We start from the raw sequence: 12,299 nt of genomic DNA on the forward strand, positions 1-12,299 counted from the left end.
ACATGTATGGGACTGCCTGCCATCTAGGGGAGGGGGTGGAGGGAAGGAAGGGAAAATTTGGAACAGAAGTGAGTGCAAGGGATAATGTTGTAAAAATTACCCATACATATGTACGGTCAAAAAAAAGTTATGATTATAAAATGAATAAAAAATATTTAAATAAATAAATAAATTCTGTTGTAGCCTTTTACCTCTGTGAGATAATGAGAATAAATGGTTTCCAAAGACTTCTACCCTGCCCTCTCTGAAATTACTTTGTACTTCTAAGATGTATAATGTATTGAAAGAACGCAAGGTGCTTGAGGGCAGAGATTTTTTATTGTTGTTAACAAGTTTCCAGTTCTCTAGCATACAGACTCATGCACAGTCGTCATGCACATGAATGTTTGTTGATTGATTAATGGATTCCAGCTCTAAATCCCAAGAAGGTAGGAGCCACTGAAAGCATTCACTGAATCCAGCAACCAGTCAACAAATACCTACTTAGTTGCCTGCAGGCAAAGCAGAATTGAATTAGTTTCTGAAGAAATGTGAGAGGCACAAATTTAGATATCCATCCCAAATATTCTTTGGGACTATTTGTGTTCCTCCTGTGATGGAGCATTCGAGCTCATATTGGTCTGATCAGCCACAGTCTTGTGTTATAATTATCAGCAATAGTATTTTATTTTGATTAAACTGAGAGGCAATGAAGGAAGGCACCACATCTAATGTAAACTCTGCATCTCCTCCAGCATCTAGCTCAGTACCAAGCAGGCATTTTATTAACATAAGGATGTTTTGGTGTAAAAGAAAAAAAAAAGTATGGTGCCTTAGAGATCACCCAAGATTTAAAATAAGCCCTCAGAAGTCATCCAGTTCAAGCCTCTCATTTTACACAGGCCACTGAGGCTCAGCAGGGGAAGTAACTTGTTCAGAGGGTCCTCTCCTGACCCAGAACTTTTTCTATGACACCTTAACCAAAGCCCCTCAGCTTACAGAGGGGGAAATGAGGTCAAAGAGAAGTCCTTAATGGACACCAACCCACCAACTACAGGCTTGTCAGTGTGCTGGGACACTGGGAAGGGGGCAGGAGGGCAGGAGGCAAAGTCACTTTTAAACTTCCATTACTGACTCTGAATATGGAGGACAACACTGAGGGCAGGAGGCAAACTCACTTTTAAACTTCCATCGCTGACTCTGAATATGGAGGACAACACTTAGTACAGTGCCTGACACCTAGTAGGATGCTATGTCGAATGCTAGTTGATTGACAGCTTCAGATGCATGCAAAAGGGTGGAGTTGGACTTTTTGAGTTCTAAATTCACATTCTAAAACCCCTCTAGTTGAAAGAAATGTGGGGGTTTAGATAAGACCACAGTCACACCCATTCATATCCTGACACAAGACTTCCCTTCAGATCCCCATGAATAGATCCAAATTCAGGCCCGAGTTCCAGCCACCTTTGTCTCCTTGGCCCCCCATCTTTTCCGTTCGGCAATCCAATGTACAATGGAAAGAAAGAGTCAATCTACTCTCCTCCAGTCTCTAAAGCTGTCTCAGCACGATGCTCCTAAGGAGGAGGACAGTTCTCCATTTAAATCTGTGATCCTACTATTAGAATGAAAGCCTCCTGATTAAATTAAATTAAATTAATTTTAATTCGGCAGGATTAAATACCAGACACTGAGAACTTTTCTCGAAATAAACTGCCAAGCATCCCTACTCTACTCCAGAGAGCCCAGCTCAGCTGGGCCGGCCACCTTGTTCGAATGTCCAAGTGCACTTGTCCAAAAAATTATTTTAAGAACTCACACGGGGCAAGCGCTCGCAAGGTTGGCAGAAAAAGAGACACAAGGGCGAACTTTAGAATGGATTGTGTGCCACGGGAGACACTGGCCCAGGACCGCCCAGCACCGCGCGCCCTCAGCAGAGAAGGGGCTGGGCTCTGAGCAAAGAATTGAATTAGACCAAAGGAAACTCGGGATGCGCAGTTAGAGAAGCTCCCCGGATGTTCATAGGGACTATTTGCGTTGGATCTGATCTTATCCGTCTGATCAGACACAATCGGATACTTTGTAACTCGAGTGTAACACAGTGCTATCCTTTAGGTCCTCTGGGAGATGCAAGGACTCCTGAGGGCAGGGACTGCAGTCCCGGGGACGGAAGTCACTTCAGCCCCTGGGCCCAGCTGTGGTCCGTAAAACTGAGGTGGATGTGACGGCCCCTAAAATCCCTTCCAGATCTGAATCTGTGATCCTGTTGTTAGCATGAAAGCTCCTGGAGGGAGGAACTTTCATTTTTGTGTTTGTGGGCTTTATAACTAAGCACCGAGCTTGGCGCAGAGTTTATGTTACCGTTTATTCATTCGTTCTGCTAGGGAGGGGCGGGGCGCAGCGGGGATGAGAGCTATGCTGTTGGGTCCGAGACTCATGGCCCGAGGCTTCTTCCTTCCTTCCCCACCTCGCTCCCCCACTTCGTGGAACTATCCCGTGAGTCTGGCCCCGCCTCCCCCTCACTAGACACCAGAGCAGAGGGGAGCCGGCGGCACAAAACTACAACCTCCACAATGCCGTTCGGTACCCCGGACCCCTGATAGGCTGACGACATTTCCCGCCTTCCCCTACTTCCGGCCCGCTGCCGGCCAGTTGTCGGTTGATGTAGCTGCGGGGTCTCGGACCCGAGGATAGAGGCGGCGGCGGCGGCGAAGAAGGACGAGCGGCGGGGACCGGTGAGGGCTCCCGTCCTCCCCGAGGCCCGGTCCGAACCGCTCCCCGCAGGCCGCAGCCGTTCGTCCGCGCTCCGGAGACCCGGGGTGGACGGACTGACGGGGGGGAGGGGGTGGGGGAGGGGAGGAGAGATAAGGAGAGACGGAGAAGAAAAAGAAAAAAAAGAGATAAAATAGAGATGAGGAGAGAGAGGAGGAGAGAAAGACAGGAGACAGATGGAGAGAAAATAGAAACGGCGAGAAAGAGGAGGAGAGAAGAGATGAGAGAGACACAGAAGTCGGGGAACCGAGCCTCTGCGCACGTCGGGGCCCCCCGGCCCCCCCTACTTCCTCGTCCGTGCCTCCTCCCCTCTCCCCGAGACCTTTTCTGCCCCCTAAGGTGTCTTTGTTATTACTGAGTGAAAGCCCCTCCTCCCGCACCTGTTCTCCGCCTTGCCCTGTGTGAAGCTTTGGGCTAGGGACTGGCAGCCCGTGCCGACGCTTTGCCAGGCTCCCGCTGTGCCAAGCTAGCTGTTTCTGCACGTGCCAGACTGTTGGGCCTCCTCCCAAACTCCGCGGCTGTCCGCTGTGGTCTTTACCCCTCCCCCCCGCCATTGATCCCAGGGCTCTGTGATCATCCGCAGGTACCTTCCTTCCGAGATGACCCTCATTTTGTCCTGTCTGTCGGGACTCGGTGGGTGCTGGCTGCCTGTGAGACCTCCTCGGCTTTTTTGGCAAGGTCTCTGTCCCTCCTGCAGCCTCCCCCACTTTAACCCTCTAGGCTTTTGCCTAGTCATTCTCTTGTAGCTGGGGGTCTCCCTGTGTGTGATTGACCCCCAAGCTCTCCCGCCGGGGTCCTGTGTTTGAATCCTAGCCCTGTCCTTTTCAGATTGCCCTCGGGCACCGAGGGCTGGAGCACGTCCTGATCCTCCATCGGAGCTGCAGCCTTAGCACCCTAGTTTATTGACTACCTCCAGCGCTTGCCAACGTTATGAATTTCTCTGAAGTGTTTAAGCTCTCAAATCAGCTCAGCAAATTCTCTCCCAATGGGAAATTCCTGGTGAGTTGTCTGTGGTCACTCTATGGTTTTCAATTTCAGATGAGTCAGAACCCTGAGCAGGAAGCCAGGAAAGCTGAGGTTAATGTCACTGACTGCTCTTTGACCTCACTTCCCCCTCTGTAAGCTGAGGGGCTTTGGTTAAGGTGTCATAGAAAAAGTTGTGGGTCAGAAGGAGACGACACTGTGAACAAGTTACTTCCCCTGCTGAGCCTCAGTGGCATGTGTAAAATGAGGGGCTTGAAGGTTATTTTATTTTGGAATCGTTCAGAACTTCCAAAGTCCATGATTATATTGGTGTATTTCATGCCTCTCTATGAAGATGCCTTTACCCTTTTAGTAAGAATTCCCCTAGGAATAACCATGGACAAAATACCATCATCATGTGGCCAGCCTGATAATGCTTCTCACTGACTACAGTTAAACTGCTTTTCATGAAATAACTATAACAAATAATCCATATTCCGGCCTATTATCAAAGTATTTCTAGCTTGGTAGGACCTTGCATAGGATGACGACAGTGCAGTAAGGTAGCTAAGAGAAGAATAACTTAGGTCATTTGGTCTGAAAACTGAATTTGGTCATTGCCACTCAGATGGTCCGCAGTTCTCTGATATAATTTGTGACAGGAGGAAAAAAATGTCTTCACTCAACCATTTTTTTTTTTTTTTCCTGATATGCTTGAGCTGTTGCTATTAAAAACAAATTTTTTTTTAAAAAAGTTACCCATCTATATGGTGAAATGATTTTTGTCATGGAATTGAAATTTACTATACCTTTGACCAAAGCCAGCAGAATCTAGTTCTCTTGCCATTAAGAAATGGTTAGAACCAGGTTTTTTTGTTTACTTTTACAAAGTGATCACTTTATTTTCCCTTACCCCTTTTTTGTATACTCTACAACATTCAAGGTAAATGATTTAAATAGCTTACATACTATCCTTTCTAGGATGGCTGGGATTTGAACTTTTCATTTCAGGGATTGTAAATCATATGCTTATAGTACAAAACTATCCTAGTTACAAAATTTACTTTTGGACATATGCCATTGTAATTATGTGATATCTTTGGAGCAATTTAAAAAACCCAATCCAACATTGAAACATCAGTTTTAACTCAAATTCCATTCAGAAATGTATCGTGTCTCTATCATTCTAATAAATAACATCGCCATTGCTACTAACAACAATTTTGGCATCACTGTACATGTTTTATTTAACGTAGATTCTGGTAACTGACACTTAATGAATTTATATATTTTTTTCTTTTTTTTTTCTTTTTTTTTTTTTTTTTTTTGATGTCAAACTGCAGAAACATTAGCATTTGGGTATTAGTCAAACAGCACCTTGGAAACTATCCCTTAAGGGTTTAGTGTTTGCTTGTGTTTTGGGGGATGAGTTTAGTATGTCTGTTGAGTTGGTATAAACAAGTGATTAAAATTTGGTGTCACCTGTGACAGTTGTGGATAGTGTATGTGAAGAGAGATAACAGATGCTTGCCTAATTTTGGCACTCTTGTCATTGCTGTTTTTGATGTTTAGTTAAAACATTAGATGGAATACTTGTCTTTCAGATTAATCTAATACTTAAATACTCTTGAAAGATCTGCCCCAACTTAGTGCTTGAATGGAATGATTGCATAGTAGCAGTTTGAGATACCTTAGAGAAAGCTGAACTTAAAGTGTATATTTTTTCATATCCTTAAGAAAGAATTTATGAGTAATCTCCGCCTGTTTTCCAAAAGATGCTTAGTTAAAATATTGCTGGTGCTAATGGGACGTGCAAAGATTTTTAGAAGCTTTTTAGAACAATGTTTTAGAATAGATTCTTAAGTAGTCTGAGTCTTGCAGATACATATACAAAATGTATTAGTTCACATGTAATTAGCTGGCTGTTCTCTTGGACTACAGAGATAGTATTGTATAAGTAAGCAAAATAACAACCTTAATTAACCCTTTCTCACTATAAATTATTACTGACCTTGGGTATAATGAGTCTTGAAAAAATCTCTAGTGGGCATTATTTTTAACAAATGCTCTTAAAATTGCAAATTTATTTAGAGTAAGTCAATAATGCAGATGCTCTTAAATTTCAGTTTTTTAACCAAACCATTAATAATTTTCTGTTTTCTTAGTTGCCCAATTCAGGCTATGCAATATAAACTTAGAAAATATTTTGAGTTGAAATATATTTATCCTAAAGTTAAAATTGCTTATTTTAATTTTCTTTATCAACCACAAAAGAATCTTCTATTATGAGTAAATATAGCATAACTTTATCTATATTCATTTCTTCTTTGTTATCATTTCTCATTTTTTATTTGTATTATGAACAAAAATATATTTTACTTTGATGTTTGGATTATAGAAAAAAATACATTATAATTGCTTCCTAATGTATGATTGGAGAAAGGCCAAATGGGTTTGCTGTCTTTATAACTCTTTGAGGGAGAATATCTCAATCCATTGTTAAGTGAGTTGATATGGCATAGATACAGATGTTCAATAAATATGCAATGAACAGCTTATATTGAGAACACTAATGAAAAATTTTCACATTCTTAAAGGACTTTATAATTTTATTGGTTTGTAGACTTCAAGTATGGAAAATCTCTCTACCCCAACCATATTGCAGTCCTGCTTTAATTTGAGAGTTGCCTGATGAAAAGACAGGTTAAGTAACTTATTTGTGGGCATACAGCTAGTATTGGGACTAGAATTCAAGGCTGCTTTGAAATCCAGCACAATCCAGTACTCTTAAGAACTACTCCAAGAACTCTCTCATTGCACATTCTTAGATAAGTTAAAATACTGTCATTATTATGTATGGAAGACTATTATACTATAATCACATCTCACTTTTTAATAGTAGGCTCCCTCAAAGTAATTTATCAGATTTGATGTCTCAGTGCCTTTCTTTTGAGTGAGGAGTTCAGACTGATTTATAGATTTCTCTTCCACTCTTTTAGCAAATCTATAAGGTAGATTGCAGGAGGGTGGTGTTAACCATTTGTTTGAGATCTGTAGACTGAGGCACAAAGAAATTATTATTTGCCTGAAGACAGAGCCTTTATAAATATTTATAGAGAGAAAAACAGATATTTGTCTAATAAAGGAATATTGATCACTAAACAATAATTTTGTATTAGTTTTGTTTAAGGTAATTGTATGGGCATCTGTAATATTTTACACTCACAATTTTAAGTTATATAAATATTCTTTGAAAATATGCTGTCTACCCAGGATTTTACTAGTAATAGTTTTAGTTATTTTAAACTAAATATTCCTTTTAATAGCCTTGTGAGGTAAGTTCCTGTTGTTATTTTAAAATCATCTGAAAGACAAACAGTGGCAGGATCCAGAATAGTCTCCCTTCTTCCTGGTTCATTGTTTAATCTGCTGAGAAATACTATTTTTTGTATGTGCCAAGTCTATCCTTTAGAATATACTAAGGAAAGAAGTACCCAATCATATATTTTGATTGTGAGTTGTTAAAGACCATACGAGGGAAAACTTACTACATTCCAAGAAATCTTCATATTTGTAGGAGTTATTCCCCCCCTTTTTATTTTGTTTAACTATTTTAACTTTACAATGGATTATAAAGCTTAAACATAAAAACCCCCCGATATAAAATGTCATATGTATGAGACATTAATAGTTCAGGAGGAGACCGATTTATTCTCTATAAAAGTTTGGCCTTTTAAGACAGATATTAACTTTTGTATGTGGTTTGTAAAGCTTATCCTTTTTCATATTTAGGCTTCATGTGTCCAGTACCGTTTAGTGGTTCGAGATGTGAGCACTCTCCAAATCCTTCAACTGTACACATGCTTGGACCAAATTCAGTACCTAGAGTGGTCATCAGACTCCCTGTTTATATTGTGTGCTATGTACAAACGTGGGCTGGTGCAGGTAAGTGTGATTTCATCTAAGCCCATCTGCTCCACTGGGATTTTGAAACTTTCTTAGTCATTTATTTTAGAAAAAAATTGTTTCCATGTCTATGCCAGAATAAATTCGGCAACATATTTGATATAAAGTCTATTGTATTTTAGTGAGCATGTAACAATTCTTGAGAATTTATAAATATATTGCATATATATGCACATGCATATGTGTATATATATATGCACATGCAACATACAGCACTGTGTATATCATATAAACAAATACAAAAAACAAATGTTCCTTATGTAGGTGAAATTGGATTAAGAATTAGAAATATTTATAAGTCATTACTTAACAATTTGGGTGGTACATACTTTTGAAAACCTCATGCAGCCATTTCATTAGTTACTTGAAGTTTAGTGAATGAGGCATTAGAAATGTCTTCTATTCAGTGTTATTAACTCATTAAATACTAAATATAGTAGATTTAATCATCGATAGTTATGGCTTACTTTTGTAGTGGAATCCAGCGCCAGTCCTTCATGATAGCAGATATTTACAAATTTTCTGAGTTCTGTGATAGGTGCTGTGATTCTGTGATTGATGATCAGTTCCTTTTCCTATTTTTTGGTCCTTTGAGGAGATGACTTCTTAATTTCTGATTACTTTTTCATTCTCCGTCTCTCTCGGATGAATCTAGGTGTGGTCTTTGGAACAGCCTGAATGGCACTGTAAAATAGATGAAGGCTCTGCAGGACTGGTAGCTTCATGTTGGAGTCCAGATGGGAGGCACATTCTCAACACAACTGAGTTTCATGTAAGCATGAAGTCATGAATATTCTTCATGTATCAAATGTTACTGTCTATCCACTTGCTCCTAAAATAGATTGAGAGATTTAAAGCCACGATATCCTGAATGAAATTAATATTTTCTGAATTGTTTTCTAGTTGTAAATCTAAATTGGTCACCTAATTCTTTTTGCTAAATCAAGAAACATTGGGATACCAGGTATCTCTCTTTTCAGAGAAACAGAAATTAGCAGTAATTGCTTTTTAATTCAAAAGTAGAATACAGTATTTGTTACATATATTTCCTTCAGCACCTTGAGATGATCACTGAGAACTTCAATAATATGTCTTACTTTGCATAGTCCTAAAAGACATTGATAGTGCTAAATAAGAATAAAGGTTCCAATTTTATTTGAATATTTAGGTCAAATGAATCTGGCCACTATTAAACAACTTAAGCTTAAGCTTTTTAGTGTAAAGTTTTAAAAATTTCTAAATTTGAACATTTAAATTCTAGCCTACTTCTTTAGTAAGGGTTGATAAACCTTTAAATATGTTAGCACTGTAACTTCCATTAACTCAGCCTTATTACATTATAAGAAAAGATGATTGGAATATTACCATCTGAATATTTTTACATAAGCTTCTCATTTTAAAATGGTAAATTTTAATCAGCACCAATCAGGTGACCAAAACACATTCAGAAAAATAAAGGAAGTTTTTCTAATTCAGTGGAATGAAATTTTACTGAATGTGCATGCTGTGAGTCCAGTCCCTCTTTATTTCTATCTAAGGGTAATATCAGCACTTGTTACCATCACAATAATTACTTCAAATATCCCTTTGTGCTTCAGGATTGTGTGGCACCTGTTTAATTTGACAGGATCAAATAACCCTGTCAACACAAATACCTTGTAATAAGCCTAGAAGTTTATATGTGTACAGGGAGTCCATGTAGGGCGTTGCTAACAGGTTAAGTCTTATGTAAATAGTTTTATGGGGCATAAACACATTCCACAAAGGATCCCAAATTGTGGAATTTGGCATATTTAAGGTATTTGGATATCAGGTGAATAAGCTCTTACTTTTCTTCCTTCCCATCAGCACTTCCTTTTCTTTATGAGGTGGGAAATGCATAAACCCTTTCACTAATGTCTACTCTCCACAGGGGAACAGCCCAGTTGTTAAGTTTAAATTCCCTGAAGATAGATAGATGTCTGAGCCTAAGTAACCAAACTGTGAATGGCTGCGTGCTCCGCTTGGGATTGTAGCAGCACGTGCACGAGGGGGTGGGGACTATTTATTGCTAGCCGTTGGAACTCCGAATGACCCTGCAGGATTTCATTAAGCTTTTGCCAAGTTGGCATCTGTGTTGGGATAGGTTTTCTCTCCAGCTGTAAACAGGTTGCTAAATTAACTTGTTTCAGACAGCTGGTTGGGTCCTGCACCAGTCTCTCTTTTCCTTGCTGTAGGGCTCCAAATCCATAGCCAACCAGAACAGATTCTTGGAGAAGTTTGATGTAGGATTTAAAGGCATACTTGTGAGGATCGAGGATCATGTGGAGGGAGGGGTTAAAGATGCTTTCTGCCCACACTGCACAGATCTGTTGTCTGAGTTGTTCCTATGACCCCAGCTGGTGCTATTCGTGCTTGTCATTTTTTAGGCCCAAATAGGTCCGATATTGGTTCAGCCTTGGTGTTCTTATTTCTAGACCAGAAAAAACAAAGACCAGAAGATGGAACCTGTTGTCATGTTTTAAACTCTAAGGAAACAGTAATGCCAAATCTTTTCTGTTGAGTGTTCTGTGTCTTATTCCTCTAGAAATGCAAGTGCAGTAAAGACAAACTGATGGCTGCCTAAAGTATTACTTTGTTTCCAACTCACTTCTCCCGGTGGTTTTAAACAATGAAGTAGTAGACATGGTGAGACAGTTGATGGTTTGGTGGATACAGCCTTGGGCCTGGAGAACAGAAGATCTGAATTCAAGTCCAGTCTCAGATACTTCCCAGTGGGGTGACTAAACAAACTGCTTAGCTTCTGATTGCCTGACAAATGAATCCATTGAGAAGGAACTGGCCAGCAGACCCCTTCAGCATCTTTGCCAAGGAAACTCCAAAAGAGTCACAAAGAGTTGGGTGCAACTGAAATGACTGAACATGTGTGTAGGCTAGCAGCAGACCAACCAGGGTAGAGCATCAGGCACATGAGAGATGAACTCTCTCGCTGGCTTTTATTGCCAGTAAGGGTTGTTTTGTTGTGGTTTAGTCATATCATGGTATCCGGCTCTTCATGTTCCTGTTTGGGATTTTCTTGGCAGAGACACTGGAGAGGTTGGCCATTTCCTTCTCCAGCTCTTTTTAAAAATGAGGAACTGAGGTGGACAGGGTGAGGGGACTAGCTCAGGGTCTCATAGGCAGTAAGTGTCCGAAGCCAGATTTAAATTCAGGATGGTGAGTCTTTGACTCTGAGCACTGTGACACCCCCAGCTCTGCACCCAAAATTGTGGGAATCTTGAAACAAAAGAACTTAGAGTAAGAGCCCTCAGGTGAGAGGGAGAGCCAAGGTACAATTACAAGCCAAGAGCAGCTGACCTAGCAAGTAGATGAGAATCTTAATTAATAAGCTTCCCTTTATTGAGTTGTAGGTATGTTGTTTTAAGTGTGAAATGCAAAGGAATGGGAGATATAAGCTGCCTTTTAGGAGTTTAGAGTCTAGTCAAAGAGACGCTGTGGATATGGAGAAGAACATTGATGCAAAATATAGATTAATAAAGAAGGGCAGCATCTGTGGAGAAAAGGCTGTGGTATGCAGAGGAGGAAGAACTCTCTGTGGTTTGGGGGTCATTAGGGAAAGACTCCCCTCAATTGTTTTTCGTGCACTCAGAAAGTGGGAGTTGAGCTGAAACTTGAAGAATGGGAGGGATGTAGATAAGGAGAGAAAGGCCAAACAGCTCATTCACAAAATGGGAAAGGGCATGAACAAAAGTACTGTGCCTACAAGATGTTAGTTGTTGATAATCAGTTGTCTAGAAGTGTGGAGGGAAACAGAGGCAATTAAGCAGCTCTATGATGCAGTAGAAGTGAGCTGAGAAGAGCTGAGCTCAAATGTAGCCTCTAACACTTTTTTTTTTAATTAACAATTTTTTTTTTTTTTTTTTTTAGTAAAACTTTTTATTTTCAAAACATATACCTGGATAATTTTTCAACAATGACTCTTGCAAAACCTTGTATTACAAAATTTTCCCCTTCCCCTACCTCCTCTAGATGTCAAGTAATCAGATTAAATGTGTTAAAAATATATATATTAAATCCAAAATATATATACATATTTATGCAATTATTGTGCTACACAACAAAAATCAGATCAAAAAGAAAAAAAAATGACAAAGAAAACAAAATGCAAGCAAAGAACAAAAAGAGGGAAAATGCTATGTTGGAATCCACACTTAGCATTGGAACTGGCCTGAATTATCTTATTGTTGAAGAGAGCCGCGTCCATCAGAATTGATCATTATATAATCTTACTATTGCCATGCTCGTTTCACTTAGCATTAATTTGTGTAAGTCTCTCCAGGCTTCTCTGAAATCATCCCACTGATCGTTTTCTTTTTGTTTGTTTTTTAATAGCTTTTTTTATTGACAGAACATATGCATGGGTAATTTTTCAACATTGACCCTTGCAATTACTTCTGTTCCCAACTTTTCCCTTCCTCCCTTCACTCCCTCCCCTAGATGGCAGGCAGTCTTATACATGTTAAACATGTTAAAGTATATCTTAAATACAATATGTGTATATATATTTATATAGTTCTCTTGTTGCACAAGAAAAATCAGATTTAGAAAGGTAAAATTAACCTGGGAATAAAAACAAAAATGCA

At 39.7% G+C, this 12,299-nt stretch overlaps 1 protein-coding gene across 3 annotated transcripts in view; it reads left to right on the forward strand.

The window, feature by feature from the left end:
- Nucleotides 1-2,472: 2,472 nt before the first annotated feature.
- The window catches only part of WRAP73 (WD repeat containing, antisense to TP73), a 47,283-nt gene continuing 37,456 nt past the window's right edge, over nucleotides 2,473-12,299 (forward strand). Inside the window, exons 1-5 of one of the 3 annotated variants that reach the window (XM_074306476.1) lie at nucleotides 2,500-2,711; nucleotides 3,577-3,747; nucleotides 6,335-6,414; nucleotides 7,504-7,656; nucleotides 8,333-8,449. In XM_074306476.1, the coding sequence (XP_074162577.1) occupies nucleotides 6,403-6,414; nucleotides 7,504-7,656; nucleotides 8,333-8,449 (282 nt within the window). In that variant the 5' untranslated portion in view covers nucleotides 2,500-2,711; nucleotides 3,577-3,747; nucleotides 6,335-6,402. Of the gene's footprint in view, nucleotides 2,712-3,223; nucleotides 3,332-3,576; nucleotides 3,748-6,334; nucleotides 6,415-7,503; nucleotides 7,657-8,332; nucleotides 8,450-12,299 lie in introns of those variants that run through there. The other 2 variants (XM_074306474.1, XM_074306475.1) reach the window with 2 other exon arrangements.

Source organism: Sminthopsis crassicaudata, chromosome 3 (genome assembly GCF_048593235.1).
Source record: "Sminthopsis crassicaudata isolate SCR6 chromosome 3, ASM4859323v1, whole genome shotgun sequence".
In the NCBI taxonomy this organism is placed as follows: domain Eukaryota; kingdom Metazoa; phylum Chordata; class Mammalia; order Dasyuromorphia; family Dasyuridae; genus Sminthopsis; species Sminthopsis crassicaudata.